Raw genomic sequence first — 23,557 nt, 5'->3', positions numbered from 1 at the left:
CTTCCTGTTTATAAGCAATGATCATAGAGATCGGAGGCAGCTTGTCCACATTGACTGACCTGTTATCTATCCCATAAGGGTTGATCAGTACAGCAGCGATTTTGTTGATTTCTTTTGCACACTGGTCGAGACTCATATGGTTCCTCTATGCTTTGCACCGGTTGTAGCGCTTGGTACAACTTCGTCACAGCCTGGTTCGGTCAACAACGCACACCCCCCACCCATCCACACACACACACACACACACACACACATCGATGTTGTCGCCATAAAAAGTCTCCAACAATACAGAGAAAGAGTTGCTAGATTTACAATACAGTAGTTGTCGTTTTGAAAAATTGATAAGAGACAAAGTGGCTTCTTTAGTCCTGATCACAACATACCATAATTAAATTTAGAGCAGACAAACATGGCCGACGATGTGTCAATAGCGATAGTTTGTGGACTTTTTATATATATATAGGTGTGTGTGTGTGTGTGTGCTTGTGTGTGCCTAGAGTCCCGCTGTCTTGCATTGGTCCCTCCTGACCATCTGCACAGGATGAAGAGACTATGAAAGGGATATGAAACGATATGGTTATGTTAGTATTAGCTTTACTCCAAAATAAGGGACATAGATAGATGTGTGCAGTGTGCTCCAGACCAGAATAAGCGATTCAAAGCATAAGATCTTGAGTGTACTCTAATCCTATTAGTTTCTATTTAAAGGGAATATCACTTGTAAATCAAGTGATTGTTTTTTTATTTATTTATTTTTTATTTATTTATTTATTTACAAAGTACATTTCACATGACAAACGTAGTCTTAATGTGCCAGGAAGAATATATAAAATAGAAATAAATTTAAAAAAAACTAGATATAGAGAGATGTGAATATTTAAAACGGCACACAAAATAAGATCCCATAAAATCAGACAATGAAAGAAGTGAATATAGTTGAGCATAAGACACCGCTCAACTTGATAAAATCAAGCAATTTATTAAAATTATTAATTCTTGAGAGAATAATAATGGGTATCTGTTCCTTTGCTTTCTCCTTAGATTTCCCATGGCAGCCTTTCAGCCTTTGCTTCTGCTGCTTCTCATCCTGACTGCATCATTTGCCAATGAAAATCAACCTATAGTCTTCACCAAATATGGACGCGTTCGAGGGAGGGTCGTGAAAGTTCTGGATGGATATATTCGTGTATTTCTTGGTATTCCATATGCACGTCCGCCTGTTGGATCTTACAGATTCATGCCTCCGACTCCGATACCTAAATGGGAACATGTGAAAGATGCCGGTGCATTACCAAATTCCTGCTACCAGATACATGATACCACCTTTCCAGGTAAGATTCGAGAATACACAATTCAAGATATTTTAAAGTAAGTTTAATTTCATCTTGCACCTCTATATTATTTGTCAGTAAAAATGACTTGTCTTCCCATGAAGGGTGTTCTGTTCTTTACACTGAGTCTACCCTCGTCAAAGTGTTCAATGACATTCACATAAACATAGACTGTGGAAGAACTCAGGTTATCTCCCAGTACCTCAGGTTATAACATGTAATAAGATTAGCCACCTTATCTATGCAGATGATACACAGCTCTACATTCTCATGTCACCAGGTGACTCCAAACTCATCCAAACTGAAAAGATGATTAGAAATGATAAATGTGTGGATGTGCCAAAACTTTATCCAGCTTAACAGAAACACAACTGAAATTATTATCTTTGGCCCTTAAAAGGTAGGATCTAGAGTCAATGCACAGCTTCTGTTATTACAAATAAAAACCAGCGATCAGGTCTGAAATCTGGGTGTAGTGATGGACCCAGATTTTATCACTACACCCATCACTTTAAGTGGCTCTGAATCTTCAGAGCCACATAAAGACAGTTACAAAGTCAGCCTGAAGAACATTTCCAGAATTAGAAGACTGATGTCTCAGCAAGTTCTAGAGAAACTCATCCATGTGTTTATCTTTAGTCGCATTGATTACTGCAACAATGTCTTTACAGGCCTGCATAAAAAAAAAAAAATCAATCAGACACCTTCAGCTGATCCAGAATGCTGCTGCTCACATTTTGACTAAAACAGCAAGATGGAGAACACCACCCCAGTTTTAAAGTGTAGGTCAGAGAATAGACTGTAGAATACTGTTACTAGTTTACAGATCACCGAACAACTTAGCTCCACAATACACTAAAGATCTGCTGTTGTATCAACCTTCCAGATGCCTCAGGTCTTCTGGTTCTGGTCTGCTCTGTATCCCCAGAATTACAACCAAACATAGAGAGACAACGTTCAGCTTCTACGCACCACGAATCTGGAACAAACTTCCAAAAAATTGCAAAACAGCTGAAACACTGAGTGCTTTTAAATCTAGACTAAAATTCTACCAGTTTAGAGTTGCTTTTGAAACATAATCAATTAAAAATTTAACAATGGCATTTAATATTTCATTTATAATGTTTCAAAAGCAACTCTAAACAAAACAGGTGAGTTTTCAGTCTAGATTTAAAGGCACTCAGTGTTTTACAATTTTCCGGAACTTTGCTCAAGATATGTGATACATAGAAGCTGAATGCTCCTTCTCCATGTTTCGTTCTGGTTCTGGGGATGCTGAGCAGACCAGAACCAGAAGACCTTAGAGGTCTCGAAGGTTGATACAACAATAGCAGATCTTTATGCATTTTGGGGCTAATTTATTCAGTGTTTGATAAACTAGTAACAGTATTTTATAAGCTGTTCTCTGAGCTATAGGGAGCCAGTGTAAAGACTAAATAAAAAATGTCTAAATAACAATGTACTCACGTTCATGAGGAAAATGACTAAACCTTTGCTTTATGTGCTGACTAGAATTAGTATCCCAATGAACTTTATAAAGCTATCATTATAATTATCAACCTTCTACTTAGCGATGAACAGCCCAACACTACATAAAAATTTTGGGTCTGAAAATAAGTGAAAAAGCAGCTGATGTCCAATGAAAAGCTTTTAAAGACATTGAGATAATCTACAGGAATTATGCACAACTCTGAAAACTTGAAAAAGCTCTCTTCCACCTCATGCCTTGTTCCTGGCTTGTCAATAATCAAGAAATTATGGAGTGATCCATGACTTTGCACAGTATTTGTCATAAATGGTCTTTAACGTGAAGATTATAATATAAGAGCTAGTTCAGCATATCTAGTCTGTGAAATGCTTGTGATAAAGACTAAGGATTCATTTGGCTCAAAGGTTTTATAATCTTGCAGCTGCTCTGGCTGTAACTAAACTTTATTGTTAATAACAATGTGATATTGTTGCAGGATTTGAAGGTGCAGAGATGTGGAATCCAAACACCCCTGTGAGTGAGGACTGTCTGTACTTGAATGTTTGGGGCCCTCACTACAAGACCCCCACACCCAGACCAGAAGATCGTGTTCCTGTATTAGTTTGGATATATGGAGGTGCCTTTGTGTCAGGAACATCCACCCTGGATATCTACCAAGGCCACTTCTTGTGTAAATCTCAGAATGTTGTTGTGGTATCTATGAATTACAGGTGAGAAAACATTTCAATTGAAACCACTACTGTACCCAATCCCAGTTCTTTTAGTATTCATCTTGGAAACATTAATATAAACATGTTCATATTCACTCCCTACAGCCAAGAAGAAGGCAAATAAAAAAATGCATCAGATGAACTAGTTTTCCAATGCTTTACATATTTTGACATAATTTTTCTTGTTATTGTTATATTTTGTATAAAGCTTCCTTTACATCACTTTATCTCCAAAAATGATAACAATGGTCAGTTTGAACACAAGGTGGAAGTGACAGCAAAATATGTTGAGTACAGCACTGACACATGTTGAATGCTGCTAGTGTTTTTTTTTTTTTTTTCTTTCTTGTGGTCATGATATTTAGACTGGGGGCACTTGGATTTCTAGCTATTAATGGAAACCAACATGTCCGGGGAAATCAAGGCCTACTGGATCAGCGTTTGGCACTTCAATGGGTGGTGGATAACATTGCTGCATTTGGAGGTGATCCTAAAAAGGTAAAATAAAATTGTCATTTTTCCTAAAATCAGAGAGTAATATTGTACGGACCATGAATGAATTAATGTAAATGTACTGGCATTTACTTTTGTTCCCAGATAACAATATTTGGGGAGAGTGCTGGGGCAGCATCTGTGGGGTTCCACATGGTCTCTCCAGGCAGCCAGGGCCTCTTTCAAAGGGCTGTGATGCAGAGCGGCGCCCCTAATGCAGCATGGGCCATAGCGACTAAAACTCAGATATATGAAAGGTAATTGTGCTTAGTATTGAGCTACTTGATCCTGGATATAAACTATCATTTTGAGTACGAAATGCATTGTCTTGAAAAATACCAAGCTTTCTTATGTTTTTGGCTTTTTTACTGCACTTAATGGATCACTAAACTATTTGTAATATCAAATATGACCTTAGGAAATATAAAAAACAGTTTTCAAATGTTAATTTTAATTTAATTTTAATTACTGTATTTTCCGGAATAAAGTGCACAAAAATTATGGCGTCCATTTCTGTATTTAACCCATACATAAGGAGCACCGGATTATAAAACGCATGCTAAAACATACGGTCAACAAAAAAAAAAAAAAAAAAAAAAAAAAAAAAGTAACGGAAACAAAACAGTAAACTTAGTTGAACTCTATTTTTTATTCTTTTTCCACAAATCCATCAAAGTCTTCCTCTTCTGAATCTGAATTGAACAGCTGGGCAATTTCGCCATCAAACATGCCAGGTTCCCTCTCATCATTGTCAGACTCGGACTCGTTGCCAGATGGCTGTTCACCAATGATGCCGGCTTTCGCGAAAGCTCGGAGAACAGTTAAGGCAGATACATTAGCCCAGGCATCGACAATCCATTCACACATGGTGGCGTAACTCGCCCGGCGCTGCATCCCCATCTTTGTAACCGTGTGTTCGCAGTCTGTCATCCATCGCTCCCAGGCCGCTCGCAAGTTCTTTTTGAACGCCCTGTTTACACAAATGTCCAGCGGTTGGAGTTCTTTTGTAAATCCTCCTGGAATGACGGCAAACTATGAATTAGTTTGGTTCACTTCCTTTTTCACAGTAGCAGTGATATGGGCGCGCATTGAGTCGCAGATGAACAGGGACGGTGATGTGTGCAACAAACTATCTGGTTTTTACCGGAGGCTTATGCTGCAGAACTCGGACAACAATTCTCTGATTGGTTTATTGCTCCTGGCGTATGTACTTTACGTATTACGTAATGTCCTCTGATTGGTTTATCACTGCCAGTGTACATACTGTACACCTTACTCTCTGTGTCAGGGACAGATTTTGGAATTCAGTGCACACATCAGGCGCACCATATTATAAGGCGCACTGCTGATTTTTGAGAAAATTTAAGGTCTTCAGTGCGCCCTATAGTCTGGAAAATATGGTAAGAAGTTAAAATGTTACTCAAACCGAAAAAAGACTGAGTTTCTTATGTTTTGGCTTTTTTAGTGCACTTCATGGATCACTAAACTATTTGTAATATCAAATATGACCTTAGGAAATATAAAAAAACAGTTTTCAAATGTTAATTTTAATTAAGAAGTTAAAATGCTATCCAAACCACCCTAGTTTTATGTGAAAAAGTAATTTCTGCTTGATAAACTAAAAATAACTGGTTGTGCCACCTACAGGTGTAACAAGGTTTTCATTACCGTTCCAAGAATCAGTGACATTTAAAATCCTGCTGCAGCATCTTATTCAGATTTAATAGTTTACTCCCAGTTATTTTCTTCACCTTAAAGCAACTACAAATGAACATCAACAATTATAATGAACACATATCTAAAATTTGAGTCTGAACTAAGATAAGTTGATCAAAGCTGGATGGTGAAATGCTCCTCTTTACCATATATGGAAGTTCAGATTGGGGGAGGACAAGACCTGCTAGCTTCTGTTACTACAAGATAAATAGATGAGTTTTTTGTTTTTTTATAATGATCAGCTGAATTTTTAAAAGTAAATAAATAATCATTAAAATAAAACTAAAATACAAACACCCAAGGACAGCATCCTTTCTCCATCAGTTACTGTCAGATTTGTAGTCTTAAATAAAAACCTAAATGAAAATTATCGGTATCAGTATTGTTGTCAGCGATACTGGCCCTGTATGTACTTGATATCGGATCGACTCCAAAAAATGCATTATTACACAGCGGTAATCCACTCAAACTTTTAATCCGTCATGGAAGATCAAAAGTTTACAGCAGCAACTCAAACTTTTTCATTTGACAATAACAAACTGTAAAAAGCTCCAAAGCTCACCTACTTGCACTGAAAAATGACTCCATTCAGTATCATTTAACTCAGAGGATCAAACCCAATTTTCATAATTTCAATCTTATATTGTTTAAAGCTAAATGATGAAATTTGAACCACTTTATTGTCTAAAATAGCTTGACCCACTTTAAAAAAAATGATGGGATACCTCAATTTGACGTAAATATTTTTTTTTGTCACATATAATGTAAATGTAAATGTGCTTCTCTGTGCCCAATTATTGAATTAATTCAAATATTGAATTAGTATTAACAGCCACCTTGTTCAGATTGGCACTTCACTCTATGCAGTGGAGGATGGTTGAATGCAGTGCAGGCCATTTCCATTAATCCTCAAATCCATGCCATGTGCTGCATTACACATGGCATGGACAAATACACATTTTTAAAAATAAAAAAGAACCTCATCTTAATAAGTGAGAATGTAAATGCATTCTAAAATAAATGCAATAAATGAATAATAATCATGATCTAACTAAATTAACCAAGGACAGGCTGATCTAAAGTTCAGTCAAAATAAGCAATAACAAATACTAAACACAGATAACGAATTATCAAAACAATAAATACAGAAAAAACACCAAGACAACCAAAGATGAGGACACCCAGGACTTATGTTTTTCATGTTAGTCTTTGTCCCTTTTTTGTGTGTGTGTTTTCAATAAATGTTCAGTATTATTTACTTTACATAGTGCTGCCTGGTGCTAACTAATTGTTTTATTTAACTTTTTTCCCAACACACAGAGGCATCAAACTGGCACTATTGATAGGCTGCCCTGTGAATAATCCTCATCGTATGGAATATTGTTTGCAGGATGCATATGTTGGAGAAATATTAAGGCTGCAACATGACAGGCTTGTACCGCTTTCACTTTTTCCCCATCCATTTGTCCCTCATATTGATGGAGAGGTCATACCATCTGACATAGAAGTAAGTCTCTACATATTTGCATAAGTGATTTCTTCAAAAACTAAAGGACTGCAAATGTTTTACACATTACTTACAGTATTTGAATTGTAATGCTATGTAAATTACCATTTGAAAAAAAATAATTGCTAAACAACAGCAAACCTTGTTTCATTGACCAAGGACCTCTAATTTTCTCCTCTCTTATGGAATTCCAAACATTAAAAAGGGAAATGAAAATACTCTGACTCAACTACAAACTTATGTTTTTTTTTTTTTTAATATTAAGATTTTGTGGTAAATTCTTTTAGGTTTTCCACCGAATGGCACCGTAAACTTGTGGTCCTAGAAATGTGTTAATTTGGATATGGACAGACAACATTTTGCTCATGTTAAACCAGCAGTTATGTGGTTATTGTCTTAATGTTCTACTCACTAGGAAAGTGGCATTCATTGCCAATAAACAATGCAATTCAACATAATTTCTAAAACAATCTTGGAAACCTATGTGTAACTAAAAAGTTTGACTTGACAATGTTAACAAGACAATTTTTAATTGAGGATGTGTCCAACATAATTATTTTAATCATGTCTTTTTTCATCTGCAGACGTTGCTAAACCTCACTTCTCATCCCACAAAAGAGCTGTTCATCGGCTTGAATAAAGATGAAGGAACCTTGTTTCTTTTTTATACAATGCCTGGTTTCGGTAACCGGGGTGAAAGTTTAATCAACAGGAATGTCTTTATGGATGGTTTACCACTAGTGGTAAACTCAAGTAAGATTGTTACAGAAGCCATTATTCTTGACTACACTGATTGGCGAGATGAATTCAATACGACGTCCAACCGTGATGAATTAGCTAAGATAGCTGGAGATTCGCTGTTTGATTGTCCTGTCTTGAACTTTGCTACCAGGTAAGTTCCAGATCTCAGGTTAAGTGATAAATGCTTTTATATAGAAAAAAACATCCTCTGTTGTAACTGTGGTGTACATATGTTTGATCCCTGAGAGCAATACCAAAAAACTTTATAGAACTATTTATATTTATAGAACTAGTACTTAATTTCACTTTGGGATTAATAAAGTATTCCATCCATCCATTTTTTTACACCCTTGTCCCTCAGTGGGGTTGGGAGGGTTGCTGGTGCCTGTCTCCAGCTAACGTTCCAGGTGAGAGGTGGGGTACACCCTGGACAGGTTGCCAGTCTGTCACAGGGCAACACAACCATGCACACACACACCTAGGGGCAATTTAGAGAAACCAGTCAACCTGACAGTCATGTTTTTGGACTGTGGGAGGAAACCAGAGTACCCAGAGAAAACCCATGCATGCACAGGGAGAACATGCAAACTCCATGGAGAGAGACTGGTTCTGGGAATTGAACCCAGAACCTTCTTGCTGCAAGGCAACAGCTCTACCAACTGCACCACTGTGCAGCCCATTAATAAAGTATTTTGGAATTTAAATTGAATTGAGAACCAAACACAGGTTAACTTTCTAAAATAAAAAAAATACGTAATTTTCCCTACACTTCAAAATTATGTACTTATTGCATAAGTCCATCACATAAAAGCCCAGTGACATACAGTCATATTCTATAAATCTAAATGTGTATTTCGTTGAGGTTTGTTAATAAGAAATGAATGTTTTCTTATCTTTACAAAACTATCAAGAATACAAAAAACTGGTCTGATTAGTTACAGTGCACAACTGAATGGATAATTTGAGGCAAAAAAACAAACAAAAAAAAACCTAGCAGTCAAACCTTTATTAATTTGATGTTGTCAATTTGTTTCAATACCAAAAATAAATAATGGATTCTTTAGATGATGCTTGTACCAAAATCATAATATATATTTATACAGCTACTATAGAGTTCATGATACTAAAAAAAAAAATGCTGGAATAAAATTGGAGGTGGCTCAATACTTTTCTTTTAGTATCAAGACTTACATGTGGCTGTAATAATGAGATGTGGCCCTATTTTAGACAAAAGGGTTTCAAATGTCAGAGTTCTGTTTGGGGCTTCATCTGCACTGAAATAAATAGGTCACCTGAACTTTGGCAACATTTCTAAGGAAATGAAAATGTGATGTTTTCATTGTGATGTATTTATTGGCTTTTCATTATTTTTTTTTAGGTATGCAGAACGTGGTGGTAAGACCTTTTTTTATTTGTTTGACCACGTGTCATCCAAAAATCCCTGGCCAAAATGGGCGGGTGCTATGCATGGCTACGAGATAGAATTTGTCTTTGGGATGCCTCTGAATCCTGTCTTGAAGTACCAACAAGATGAAATTGCTTTGACCAAGAAGATTATGCAGCACTACGGCGACTTTGCCCGGACTGGGTAGGCTAAATAGATTCTCAGTCAGTCATGCAGGGATTGTGAGAAACCTAAAAACTCTTGTTTTACTTTTTCAGAAATCCAAAGTTTAAAGGAGGTGATTGGCCGTTGTTTAAACCGAACACTCAGGAGTATCTGAGTTTGAATGACGACAGTACAGGAGTAAAGAAGATGTTTAAAGCTAATGAGTGTCATCTGTGGAACAATTTGTTTCCTAAATTTCAGAACATGTCAGGTGAGACACACACTAACAAATCCCTCTACACAGTCTGACACAAATGTACACATTAGGTTTCATATAAAGCATCTCTAGTCGGACAGTTTTTGTTAATATCTCGAAAAGAAATGTTTTGCCTGTTGAGATTAGCCATTTTGGTTTGCTCTAAGTTTTTAAACAAAAATTTAACTCAAAGAGGAAATTAAAGCTTGTAACTGAAACCATTCTTTGTGAACGATTACTTAATCCCACACACAATCTCTTTGCTCTTTGTCTTTCACAGATATCCTGAGGCGTTGCAGTTCAAGTGGGATTGTTCAATACAATTGGGTGTTTCTTCTTATTTTGTTAGTTATCAGTTTAACCCATTAACTGATCTCCTGCTCTCTGTTTAGTTCATGTGTTTAATGTGTAACAGGTGGGTGCCTGCTTTTCTTAAATATGTTAAATATTATCAGAGCACCACCTGAAGGTTATAGGTCGATTCTTGGGACCCTATAGCCTGTTTTACTGAAGGGTCCACTGAAAAGCATAGTTTGAAAAAAGGCCCTTTAGAATGTGTGTACAAAATATATATTCTTACACTATTTGAACAACTTGCTTCCTCTGCTGATTAGGAATAGTTGTTTAAGTGGTTTATCATTAAAACACGTTTGTGCTATGTGCTCTTTACTCCTTTTTTAGCATTTGTTATAAACACACAAGAAGTCACTTGTTCTTGCTTGACCTTTTTACACCTTATTATTAAATACAAATGTGAAAATGGGGAAATAGCAACAGAAAAAGGTCCAGTAGCCTCTCTTTTACTCTTGGGTATAAGCTATATTTGCAAGACCTAGTTCTAACCTTGTGGTTTGTTTATCATTGCTACAGCAGCTCCATAGCATCTGTCTACCAAGAAGGCTATCAGTTACAAAGTTCACTGAAGTGTGACGTCACGTGAGAACTTTTATTATTAAGCCATCAAAAGCTTACAAAACTATTACATCGTCCTCAGGGCTTTCAGATATTGTATCAAAGCATAGTAACAACTTCACAGTTTCTGAGTTTCAAAAAATTAAATCTCAGGGGTTCGAGCTTACTAGCTCTCACAATCTACTATTCAGTCTTGAAGCAAACAGACACAACTCTGGTCATCTGAACTAAACTCTAACATGAAAACTGACTCGGTGTCCTCAATGTTAGATTCTGAAGAATATGCTGCCCTTCTATTATTGTTACTATTTTAGGTGCTATTGTCCATAGAAAAAAACAATAAACTGATTGTCTAGACTCAGTAGATTAAATCTCAGGTATTAAAATCCTGTAAAAGAAAAAGAAAAAAAAAATTCAATGGTAAAGCATCCAAGAGGGTGAATGCATTTTTATCTGCACTGATTTGTTGATTTTTTGTTTTTTTTGGTAACACTTTATTTGAAGGGGGGTGAATAAGCCTGTCATGACACTGTCATAAACATGGCATAACACCTGTCATGAGCATCAGTAAGTCTTCATGAATATTTATGACTGTTGTCATAAAGTGTCATTCGGTAAATCATGACACTTTTAATACAAAGTTGACATTATTCAAAATGTCTTTGTTATGACAACTTGTCATTAACCTCACCAAAATTGTATTTGTTATGACAACTTGTCAATAACCAAGAAATCATGATCTGACATAAATTTGTTATAAAAGCATTACCGATTACACTTTAAAAATTAGCTTTATGTAGTAATATATAGCTCTCCCATGTTGTTTAGTCTTAATTTTCTTAATTTAATTGATCCTAAAGTTTTACAGCAAGATGTCTAAAAAGCACTTATGAACTTAGCATTTGAAACATTATTTAAGGCTGTTTTAACCCTTGTGTGTGCGAGGACTGAGGCAAACGTAGAGAACTGTGGCAAATGATAAAAGTTTTACGTGTGTGGGGTCGGTTGGTATGGACCCCATTTCTAAGCACAAGGGCGAAGTAGTGCAATACACCATCTCCACCAGTGAGAGGCAGCAGTGCACGAACAGGCGTGCAGTGTGTTGGTGAAGAAGACATCTTCCATATTGTGGGACAAACCCATAGACATAATATAATATCTAATATCCTTATGTCTATGGACAAACCTAACACCAGTTATAACCATAGACATAATATAAGATTATGATATCATATTATATTATATTATATTATTATCATAATATAAGATCAACATATCATGTCTATGGTTATAACGGCCAGACCTCCTGTTTAAAAAGAAGCCGAAGTTTGATACCTAATACATATGAGGTATGTGTCTTATTAACTTTACATTTTCTTTGAGAAAATAACATTCACTATGTTCTCTTTCTCTGTAATGTTAGCTATAAGCAATTCAAGCCAATCCTACCTTGCTTTAAGTCAATGTTAGCTAAAGTTATTAAACTCCATTACTGTAACTTTAGCCCTTAATATTAAACATATTTTAAGGACAGGCAAAATTTTTTTCCCTCCAATTTTAATCTAGCAAATTAAAAGCTAATATTAGTCAAAGTTATCCTTCATGTGCATTATTTAGCGACTTGGCTGATGTGACACAGAGTTCGTGTTCTTTGCTTTGGAAACTTTAGCCACATGAAGACCCAGGCTAGCCTAAGGACACATGGTGGGGAGGACAAAGTTGGCTAATGAAGACATGCTACGAGTGTGGAGGATGATAATAAGGACCAGCCACCAGAGAAAGAAGTTCCTATTTGACCAAAGAGAAAGAAGTAGATGAAATATTCCCCAAGAAAATTAGGTAAGTCGTTTTTGTGTTAATATTTTCACCATAAAAATGGGTGTGGTGGGACAGCCAGGTAAGTGGGGAATGGGGAGCAGGGATCAACATTCACCAGCTGAGTTAATGAGTTACGTTTTAGACAACTAAAACTGATGTTAGATCTATTTATTTATTAATAACCTCTTGCAAACAACCCTAAGTTAGAGTATCTGGTTAGAAATAATTTAGAATGCTCATTAAGTAAAAAGATGCATTCATGTGCCTAAAACTATATGTTAAATGATGCATTCGAATAACAGTGGCAGTCTGTCTGAACTTCTGCCAGACAAATATTTGATCAGAATAATTTTGTTCAGCTCCAGTTATTATTCCACTTGTATTAAGAAATAATTGTATTGCACTTTATGACAACCAGTCATATTAACTAGGCATTTGTCTGCCAGTCTACCATTCTGACAGTGTGCAGCAAGGGGCATTTTTGGAATGGTATTTAAATAAATGCTGGATTATGATGACATTGTTTTTTGTTTTTGTTCTTTTTTCAAGTGACCACAATGAATTGAGTCATCACCAACTATGAGAATGTCCAGAAGAGATTCACCAAGTTTGAATTCATGAAAAGGCTTTCGCCATGATTAACTGTTGCAAGAACAGCTGTAATTTCTGAGCATTTCTGGACACCTTCAAAGAGCTGCTTCCAGGAAATGAAGACAAGAAGAAGATCTCCTGTTTTCAGAGCATTACAGGAAGACTATTACGAAGGAGATGGCTGACATAATCAAAGCAAAAAATGTTACTGTTGAAAGAACCTATTTTCTTAAGTTAAAGAATAAGTAATTCTGTTTTAGTTTTTCAATCAGCATTTCAGAGTAACAATATACTGACCAGACGTTAAACCCTCTGTTATCTTAGAACAAGTTATCTTTTGTTTTATTCCAATGTACAAAGGGTTTGTTCTACAGTTATGATGGTAGTTATAAGTAGTCCAGTGTGTTTCACTTCATTTGAGGTAAGACTTAATATCAATAACTCTGTTAGCATTACATTTGACACTGTAATACTAAATTACATCTTTATAATTGTTGCTACTAGTTTCAATTTACTTGAGGTAAAAGTTAATATTAATGACACTTAATGACTTTGCCATAACTGTTGTTACTTGTTTCACTTTACTTGAGGTAACAGTTAATATTAATGACACTGTAATAACACTTACTGACATATTCATAACTGGTGCTACTTGTTCCACTTTAGTTGATGTAAAAGAAATTAATGAGTCCTTTATTAAATCATTTGACAGTGTAATAAAGCTTAATGAAATCTTTATTGCTTGTCCTACTTGTTTTGCTTTATTTCAGGGAATGGAAATATTAATCATTGTTTTGTCAAAGCTTTTGCTAGTGTAATAATTAAATCATTATGACTATTATTATGACAAATTTATGTTAGATCATGATTTCTTGGTTAATGACAAGTTGTCATAATGAAGACATTTTGAATTATGTCAACTTTGTATTAAAAGTGTCATGATTTACCAATGACACTTGACAACAGTCATAAATATTCATGAAGACTTATTCATGTTCATGACAGGTGTTATGTCATGTTTATGACAGTGTCATGACAGTCTTATTCACCCCCCTTCAAATAAAGTGTTACCGTTTTTTTCAGTTGATTTGTGTTGACTTAATTTTGGAAAACTTATATATTACACTTTGTTGGTGTTAAGTATATGAAAGAAAGATTAATTCCGAAATATCAATTAAGATCTTTGTCTTAGAACTATGAGCTATTGACTGTTTAAGAGCTATGGCAATTAATGCTGGAGAGAAATTATTTTCTTAAGGTAGGCCTTATGTTTGTCTCCATTGCAATGCAAAAAATAATCTGTTTGAGGCACCCTTGACTCTCTATGATGTTTTTTTTTCTTCCCAATATGTGATAAAAAAAATCCAAATAAGTTGCAAAGATTTAGAAACCACTGTTTGTTTTTTTTTCCCACCCCAGATTCAAATAAAACGAAGCAGCAACTGAAGCATGTTTTTAGCATAATGCAATCTAACTTTTCTAACTTTCACTCATGTCCTCAAGCAACTTGAATTCTTTTATTTATTGTGTTTTTCTGTGATCTATATGCTCATTTAAAATAAAGATGTTCTTTAAACTGCTCTAAAAGTTTTACAGTCTCACAACTCTCTAATATTTATGACGGATAAATGAAAAGTAAATATGCACTTCTTGCTTCATTTCTCTTTTCAGTGCTCTGCATTTGCCAAGCGCCTTAGTGCTGTGCTGAGCTGCTCTCTTTTCAATTCTGCTGATTAAAAATGTCTGATGCATCAACATAACTAAGCTGATTACAGATTTTGTTTCCCTGAGCAAAGGTTTCTAAAGAAAGAAGAAGTGAGCAAGAAGTGAGGTATATTGGGGCACACATTGAGTCAAAGTGGTTAAACTGTGTTTAGTCTCATCTTCCTAAAGTGTGCATAAAAGAGGAAGCCTCTGCGTCTGTGTTCGTGCGAATTGCTTTGACCATGACTAAATGTGAAGTGCATAATTTTAAGAGGCAAACCAGTCAAGAAGGAAGAGATTAAATAAGACCTTGTAAGTGTAAAACTTGCAGGTTCCCAGCTTTTGAAGTTACTATTGTGGTTAATTTTTTAAAAGATTGTAGGAATTTGTGAATATCACACTCCCACTTACTCTGGCTGAAGAGAGCTATGGCACTAAGCGTCAGTTAGCTCTGCCCTGGAGCTGTACACACCAAGGTGCCCACTCCAACTCGATGAGAGAAAACAGCAGTCTCTGATGGGAAAAGATTAGACGGAGAAAAAAAAATTGACCTATCTTACATCTGGTATTTGCTTTGAAGTGTTGGCGAATCAAGCAAATGTTGTAGTGGTAATACACATGAATCTTTTAGCTGCTACTTTGCATGGGGACTCTCTAATGCAGATCAGGCTTATAAGATTATTTGTTGGTGCCCCAGAAACGAGACAGAATCCACTCTGAGTGGTGCGATGCTGATTCAGGTTCAACGTTTTAAAAGTGTCAGAAGGCACTGAAAGGTTGGAGTTTCTGGATTTTTACTGTTGTATTAAAAATACCCATTGGCACTACCAAACATGATTTATTTTCTTGCTATGGAACAAGTTTAACTTGCACGATAATGAGCTTCAACTTCAACTTATTTTATTTGCAGTCTCAGACTTTATTGCATTTCTCTTTGGTTAACTTCATACGCACAGAACTTTCCGCATTTAGACACATAACGACCACCATCTGCAATGTATATTCATTCAAATTTTATTTCACAGGCCAACACAGATAAATGCAATACTGTGAAGTAGAAATAAAATGATATACGTTTTAAAATGGTCTTACAAATGAAAATCTGAATATTCATCCCCCCCAAAATGGTCAATTTGATTACAATCTGTCACTGACATCAGCGCTACTGACAGTAAACTACTGTCATCTGGTATTATTTATGTCGCTTCGTCTGGAATTCCACATCATTACTGATTTCACTTTCAATATTTATGAGACTCGTGGACTGGACAGTCTCCAGTTATCAACTTAGACTGGGTGACAGGTTAAAATCGCAGAGAAAGGAAGAGATTGAGGAGAGAAAATTGAAACCAAGGAATGAGAATCTTTTATTGCGTAGCACTGCACCTAATATTAAACAAAGAAAAAAGAGGGATGATTGGAAAACATTATCCTATATTCATACAACAGGTTTTATTTATATCAAAAGACTGTTTTACATCTGTGTATACAACTAAGCACATTGGGTAAGGCATTGGAGGGATTTGGTCGAGCAAATTTGGATCACAAAAACAAGTTACTTTGAATGCTACAGTCACAGACAACAAATTGGAAAGTCCTCAACAGATGTGCAATCTTTGCATTTCAGAGCTTGATGAAAAGGGAGAAAACAGAGAAAAATCCCAGATTATCCAAAGACAGATGATGTTCTTAGTCATGATAGGCAAGGCCACTTTAAATCTGGCATCAGTGAAAGCTTCATGTGTGGCCCAGCAGCTTTGGTCCTCTGACAAAACACATAAATCCATGAACCCTTGACCGTCAGAAACAAAGCTGTCATTATGGACAGCAGATTGAGAGTCATTTCCTTAAACTGCTGAGAGAAAGATCTGAACATCAAAGGCTTTTGTTGTTTTTCTATACTTCCTAACATTATTTCATGTTTCCTTATATCAGCTCATTGGTTTCTTGGCTATTGGCCTCTTACACAGAAACCTAGAAGAAGGACAACATTTAATCATAAACTGAGTCTGAGCATGTTCTCTCTCTCTTTTTTATTTATTTAAAGTTTAATCAGATTTAAAAGCCTATGTGACCATTGTACTTTGGATAGGACTTCTAGGTGATAAAAAAAGTTTATGCCATAGAAGATTTCAGTGCAGAGAAAGAAGTATCTGTCTGACTGAACGTGTTGCCAACACAGTTTATGCAGAGAATGTGATGTATTGTACAACTAACCCTACTTATGAAACTGATTCCAAACCACAGAAATCAGAGTGCTCGTGTTTGTCACAGCCATGGGAGGAACAAAAAGAACGAAACTGCATACAGAGCAAAAGAGACTGGCAAAATTCACAGAATGCTGCATTAACACATTTTCATGCAGGAAGGAGGAATCACAGCTGGAATCGCCATGATGTCAGATCTATAAACCTCTGATCAACAGAAAAATGCCTTCCTCTTTTGGCCGCAGCACCCATTGCTTTTTACCTGAGACTGTTTCCTGAACTCTGTGTTGCATCTTGTTTTTCACTGGCACACGTCACAAGTGACTTATTCAAGACTACACATAACACTGTCAGCATTTCTTAGGATAAATAAGGAAACCAGTGTGGATACCAAAACGTATTTTCCTGACTAAGCACTAAACTCCACATGACGAGCTTTGACTCCACCATTTCCAATGAGATTCCTTGCAATATTGCTTACGTACACATCAGTAGCGGAACAAGTCAGCGTCGGGCCGCGGGGCAGGGCTAATGACCTGGCCATTTCTACCCTAATGATAAAGCTCATGATAATTTAACTTTACAACATAGACATGCCCGCAACAGCGACGTTTACAAGTTTCACCACCACAGAGAGCGACTATGTCATTCTGAAATCCATCTGACATGAAGTACAACAAACCAAGAGAACAACAGAAACATCAGGCTACTGGTCACTAATGTTGAAACAACACAAATTCAAATCAGTTCAGCAGGGACGTGCAGAGGAGGGAGCAGGGGGTGCTTGAGCACCTGCCCTTATTGCTCCTTGCCCCCAAGTGCCCTTTTGGTCAATTTTTCTTTTTTTTTTTTTTTGGTATTATTATTTCATAAGCCTTCTTCTGACACATAAAAACATGTACTAAAATTATTTGCTTTTTTGTTTCTTTTTTGTACAACATAATAAGCCGGTAACCTTGTTATCTTTGACCTTTTGCCCGTGACGCATGACGCAGCTGTCTCTCCACAGTGAGATAAGGCGGCTAACTGGAGCTCAACGTAGCGAACGTTCCAGATTACAGAACAGTTTTTGGTGAATTAAAACGTTTTTGGTGAATAAAGTGGAGTAGACTTGCTTCTTGTCAGATGACGGAAAACGTTGTAGTATCGTTTCTGCTTCAGCACGGAGTAGCGGTTTAAGCAGAGAGGTAATGAAATACAACAGACACTGACAGGCCTCTGCGTCTGGCTTACTCTGAAGAACTACTGAGCGGGAGGAGACAGCCAGGTGAGGAAAAACTGTTCTTATCTATCGATTCAGTATTTTTATCATGCAGACATTAGGGTGTTGTTGTTGTGCTATTAGCTAGCTGCTAGCTAACGACTTTGCTAGCAAAGCTAGATAACTGAAAAGCTTCTTCCCTGTGTACGAGGCACTTCGCCCATCCAAAACTTATCATCCCCACAATAGATATATGTCAGATCTTCTAATTTCCTTTGCTGCATAATGTACATTGCATTTATTCTAGCTTTAGGTAAACATGTCTTGAAAGAGAATAGCACTTAAATAATAGTCCAACAAGGATATTCATTTAGAATTGAAAATAACACATCCTGAATTACCATGATAGATATAATGTAAGTCATTAATGAAAGGGAAAAAACTCAACCCAGACTTTAAGTTTAGGGTCTGGTTCGCAGAGTATGTAGTTAAATTTTTTTCCCAATTATTCAATGAAAAAAAAAAAAAACTAACCTCAGTTAAGTAAAATAAAATTGTAATCAAAACTTTTGGAACTGTAATGATTCCTTTAAAAAAAGTTGTTTAAAAGACTTTTTTTTTAATTAAATAACTCATTTTTACCAAACAAACATTTATTTGCACACATCAGAAATTTTTTGTTGCGATTTTAGGCCCTCCCCACGATATTATGCGAGAATCACAAGCAAAACTTTGAGTCACAAACAAAAACTTAGAATAGCAAGAAAAGATTAATGACATGCGCAAATAAGTTTGTTTTGCAAAAAAAAGTTAACTCCATGAGTCAAAAATGTGTGATTTAAATAAAAAAAAATGTAAGCAAAACTCAGTAGGCTTTTCTCATGATGACATGCATTAACAATTTAATTTTTGCTTTTGTTTTTTTTCTGCAGTTCCACGTTAAAGTTTGATGCAGCTCTGCTTTCCTGAATGGACCATCTTCATCTCCACTGCAGTAGCAAACAGGCAGCTCTTTTTAATAGATTACAGTTCACTAAAAGGTAGCATTATGCCCTTGTCTGTAAAGACAAAATATATCTGGTCCAGCTCTGATTTACATATCTTGCTAAATTGCGGGTTTGAATATTGCAATACTTTCCTATAAGAAAGTAAACCTGCAGAAAGAAATTACTAATAAAATATCTTACATATACCTAGTGTTATGCTCCATGTAGAGATTTTAGATTTTCCTTGGCTTTGATTGTATATCTCACAATTTTGTAATTTATCATTGTTTATTAAACTCTGAAAGCTGAGAGGCTTTGTTAATATTCTGTCCTAGAAGGCGGTAAGATGTGCCCTTTTTTTGTTGTTGAGACCTTTAGTGGTCTCTGCACGGCCCTGGTTCAGATCCACGGAGAGCGATCGGATCATTTTGACACTTTATCAATTTCAACTCAGAGCCTGGAGCAGCTAGTAACTGCTGAAGCTAGGTTTATTGTTGACGAGTTGAATCGAGCACGCAGCAGCACGTGTTGAATTGGGCACGCAGCGGCACGCGCCGCATGCGGAGCCTGTCGCAGCACCTTGTGCACCTCTGGATTGTAAATCGGCGCAGATCGCGCGCGCTGCCGTCACGCAAACTGGATGATCTGGATGGTGTCCCGGGCTAAAGACACGTTCCTGTATATGTAATGTTTCTTAGAAAAATAACGGATTGAAAAGCTTGTGTTAGCAAAAATAAAGCACAGTTAAGAGTATGCTTTATTTGAGTAAATTTTCTCTTGTGCAAAAGCTATGGAATGTTTTGTAGACAAGTAAATATTCACAACCATCCACTGAAAGCTGTAATAACCTCTGACCCATCAACCCTGAAAAGAATAAACAAATTAATCCGTATGGTTAATATGTGTGGAATGAACAACCCTATGTTCACCAGATTCACCGTATTTCAATGCATTATTAACATGTTTGTTCAAGATCACAATTTTTTGAGATAAAGAAATTCATAAGCAGGTCTAACAATATATGTAAATAATTTACGCAAATCTTGATAGAAATGTTCACTTTTCATTTTGCAACTGAATTAAATTCCCATGATGGTTGGTAACCTGCCCAGGGTCCAACCTGTCGCCTTTCGTCCACTGACCAACAATTTGGAACACCATAATTCATTATTGACAATGAATTAAATTCATTTTGCAGGGAAGATGAAATAAAGGCCCGAGAAGAGAACTTTGGTTACAAAACACAACTAACAACAATAATAAAAAAACCTTTAGAAAAGAAACTCTTCATAAATGGTCAGCAAAGTGCATTTTCAAACATGGTGGTTACTTTCATTGGTTTCATACAAAGATAACCTTCCATGCTCCAAGATAATCTACATTGGTTAAGTTTAAAAACTACTTACCTCCAGATTATTTTTATCTTAGTACATATATTTTATTATGTGATAGCAAATTTGTGTCTGGTGTAATATGTCAATTTCAACGTGTAAATATCAAGGTTGGATTTTAGTTCTGACAATAAGTCACATCCTTCCACTACTTTTTCACTTAATAGATCCTTTTTACCATACACATTTGGCAAATGTAAATGTACAACAATCACATTGAGGAATTTTTTTAAACTAACAGCAATATTTTGGTTTCTTTAGCCTGTCACAGAGAGAGAGAAAAAATGCTCTTATTTTGATATACCACATCCACTTATGGGCATGCAAATTTGCATGTTAGCTAAATATTTAGTTAATATTCAAAATATATAGAATAGAATAGAACAGAATAGAATAGCCTTTATTGATTTCAAACAAATAAACATACATAGGATTGCTAACTCGATGACAATTATCAAAATATAATAAAAAAAGAAGGTATAATTAAAGATATTGGCAGTGTTTATGTCAAAATCTTAAAATCTTTAAAGTACAATGAATTAACAAAAAACAAAAGTTAATTAAATTTATATACATTAGTAAAATAAAACGATGTACTTTTTCAATTATACTGTTTTCATAAGTGTCAAAAATACAACCAAATTCATATAAAAAGGGGAATATTACAGCAAAAAGAAAAATAAAAGTAAAAAATATAACAGAGGGATCTGCTTATGAGATCAAGTTAAATTTTTGAAGCAGTTAAAGTTTTTACAAGTTTCTTATTATTAAAGTTAAGTTTTTCAAGGCAGTATATGTTCTTAAGTCTCTTTCTTTAAAATTATTAAAACAGGGGATTTTATCACTCCATTTCATCTTGTGGAATAGACTTTATTGATCCCCAAGGGGAAGTAACAAAATATAGAGTTTACAATATATATCCAAGAGTGATGTAAGTAATTCAGTATGTCTGAATATAAATAAGTAAATAAATAAATGACTAACACATGCAAATATATTAATTTATAAATAACATATAAGTGAAGAGAAAATTACATTTAAGTCACTCAGACTTGGGCATTGTAAAGCCTAATGGCTACAGGCAGAAATGATTCATAATAATTTAGGTTTCTAGAAAGTGACATAAATACTAAATATTTAGGTCTGAGCTAAATATTTAGGTTGGAAAATAAATATGTAGTTTGCAACTTAATATATAGTTTGAAAAACATTTATTTAAACATCTAGTTGGAAAATAAACATTTGATTGAAGGCTAAATATTTAGCTTCCTAACTAAATATTTAATTTGAAATGTAAATATGTATTTTGTAAACTAAATGGTGTGGATTAAATGTCTAGTTTGGAATGCTGACTTTTACAAATGTATGAATAATGTGAGTAACCATAAATTGTTTTTATTGCAGCAAATTTGAAGACATTTTATTTTGCCAGTAATTTTGATGTTTATGTAGTAAAGTCCGTGACTTCTGTTTTGAGCTGCATACATTTCTTTTTTGAATTTGCACTCTGTCTAGTTCTGTTGTATTGCAGTTACTTGTTTTCTCTCAAACAGAGCAGTTAGTATAGGAGTTATGACAGTTACAGCAGTTAGTACAGCAGTTACAGCAGTTAGTACAGCACTTTGCATTTCACTTTGCAACAAAAAACATTGTTTCATACTGGCAGCCCATGCGAATACTGAAAAGGTTTGTTGATTGTACATTGTATTTACTTTTAATGTGTATTTTGTCTGTTGATATGTTTATTTGACATTTACTTAAAGTAGTATATGAATTTAACCATTGTAAAATGATTAGCTACTCACATCTGATATGTGCTTCAGTGATAGATATGTGGATTTTAATGCTATGATTAATGGGATGTGCTTCTAAAGTGATTCGATCTCATTAAGTCATCAGTAAAGCTATATCCAAACAACATGATGAAATTATGACTTTGAAAAAAAAGTATTTTTTATGTGACAGGTAATATAAACCATAATATTACTGTTATTGTTTATTTATTTATTTTTACCCTGTAATTTTACAAGTGGTACGCAATAATTTTGAGCTCCTTTCAGAATGAACTGTTTTGGACAATCTTGACTCTTTAAATTGAAACTGACCCCCAAATCAACTTTTTTTAATCTTTTCTTTTTGCTGATAAACTGTCTACATATGTTATATCACGGTTCTATCTAAATGTTTCTGTGTGAAGTTTGACATTTTTGTACAATTTGTTGAGTTCAGCGTTATTTTTGCCCGAAACCGTCTCATTGCTGGCCTTGTTCGGTCAAACGGTTCTTTGGCAGTTGAATATTTCCCTGTGTTTACAAACAAATAATCCTGTAGTTGTCACTTCCGGAGGCTTCGTAACTGACAGTCTTTTTGGAAGGCAGTTGCTACGGAGTTGCTAAGACAACAAGAAACATTCCGCAGGCTCAGAATTAGCTCTCCTCTCTTCCTATCTAATTTGAAAACACTACAAATATTACTCGACCACTATTTTTAAGTACTCTTCCACCTCTCTGTAATACGAAGATAAATATCAGAGGTATTTACTGTAGTACTTACTGCCGAACTAGCAAAATTAGCTTAGCAAATGTAGCTAGCATAGCCTATGTTAGCTTTACTCAAAAAATAAGAGACTTATAAGAGACTAGATAAATGTGTGCAGTGTGCTCCAGAATAAGTGATTCAAAGCATAAGATCCTCTAAGCCTAGTAGTTTGCATATAAGTGAATAGCATATGTTGTGACTCAAGTGATATTTTGTAGACACAGTACATTTCACATGACTGTGTCAAATGGTCATGTGACCATTTGACACAGTCAAATGTGTGAAATGTGCCTACACATTTCACACAGTGAAATGTGTAGGCACATTTCTACACTGTGGGATCTTAAAATTTTATAATTTTAAGATCCCATTAAATCAGACAATGAAAGACGTGGATATAGTTGAATAGCAAGGAGGA

The 23,557-nt window shown here is 35.4% G+C and overlaps 1 protein-coding gene and 1 long non-coding RNA gene across 2 annotated transcripts; both read left to right on the top strand.

The window, feature by feature from the left end:
* The first annotated feature begins 444 nt into the window (after window positions 1–444).
* LOC106917369 (acetylcholinesterase-like) lies at window positions 445–10,573 on the top strand. The gene is made up of 9 exons (XM_088012127.1): window positions 445–1,331; window positions 3,296–3,530; window positions 3,896–4,028; window positions 4,128–4,279; window positions 5,670–5,679; window positions 7,830–8,137; window positions 9,365–9,574; window positions 9,649–9,806; window positions 10,072–10,573. Exons 1-9 carry the CDS (start codon window positions 1,049–1,051, stop codon window positions 10,158–10,160), a joined length of 1,578 nt encoding a protein of 525 aa, XP_087868253.1. The 5' UTR covers window positions 445–1,048; the 3' UTR covers window positions 10,161–10,573.
* A 1,423-nt stretch (window positions 10,574–11,996) lies between these two features.
* On the top strand, window positions 11,997–12,487 carry LOC148155815 (uncharacterized). Its single transcript, XR_015765003.1, has 2 exons — window positions 11,997–12,052; window positions 12,373–12,487. It is a non-coding gene; the product is annotated as an uncharacterized LOC148155815 (long non-coding RNA).
* Window positions 12,488–23,557: the final 11,070 nt, after the last annotated feature.

This window comes from Poecilia mexicana, unplaced genomic scaffold (assembly GCF_051168715.1).
Source record: "Poecilia mexicana isolate PSO_F unplaced genomic scaffold, ASM5116871v1 scaffold_13, whole genome shotgun sequence".
NCBI lineage: Eukaryota > Metazoa > Chordata > Actinopteri > Cyprinodontiformes > Poeciliidae > Poecilia > Poecilia mexicana.
This window is presented reverse-complemented; position numbering and strand designations above follow the sequence as displayed.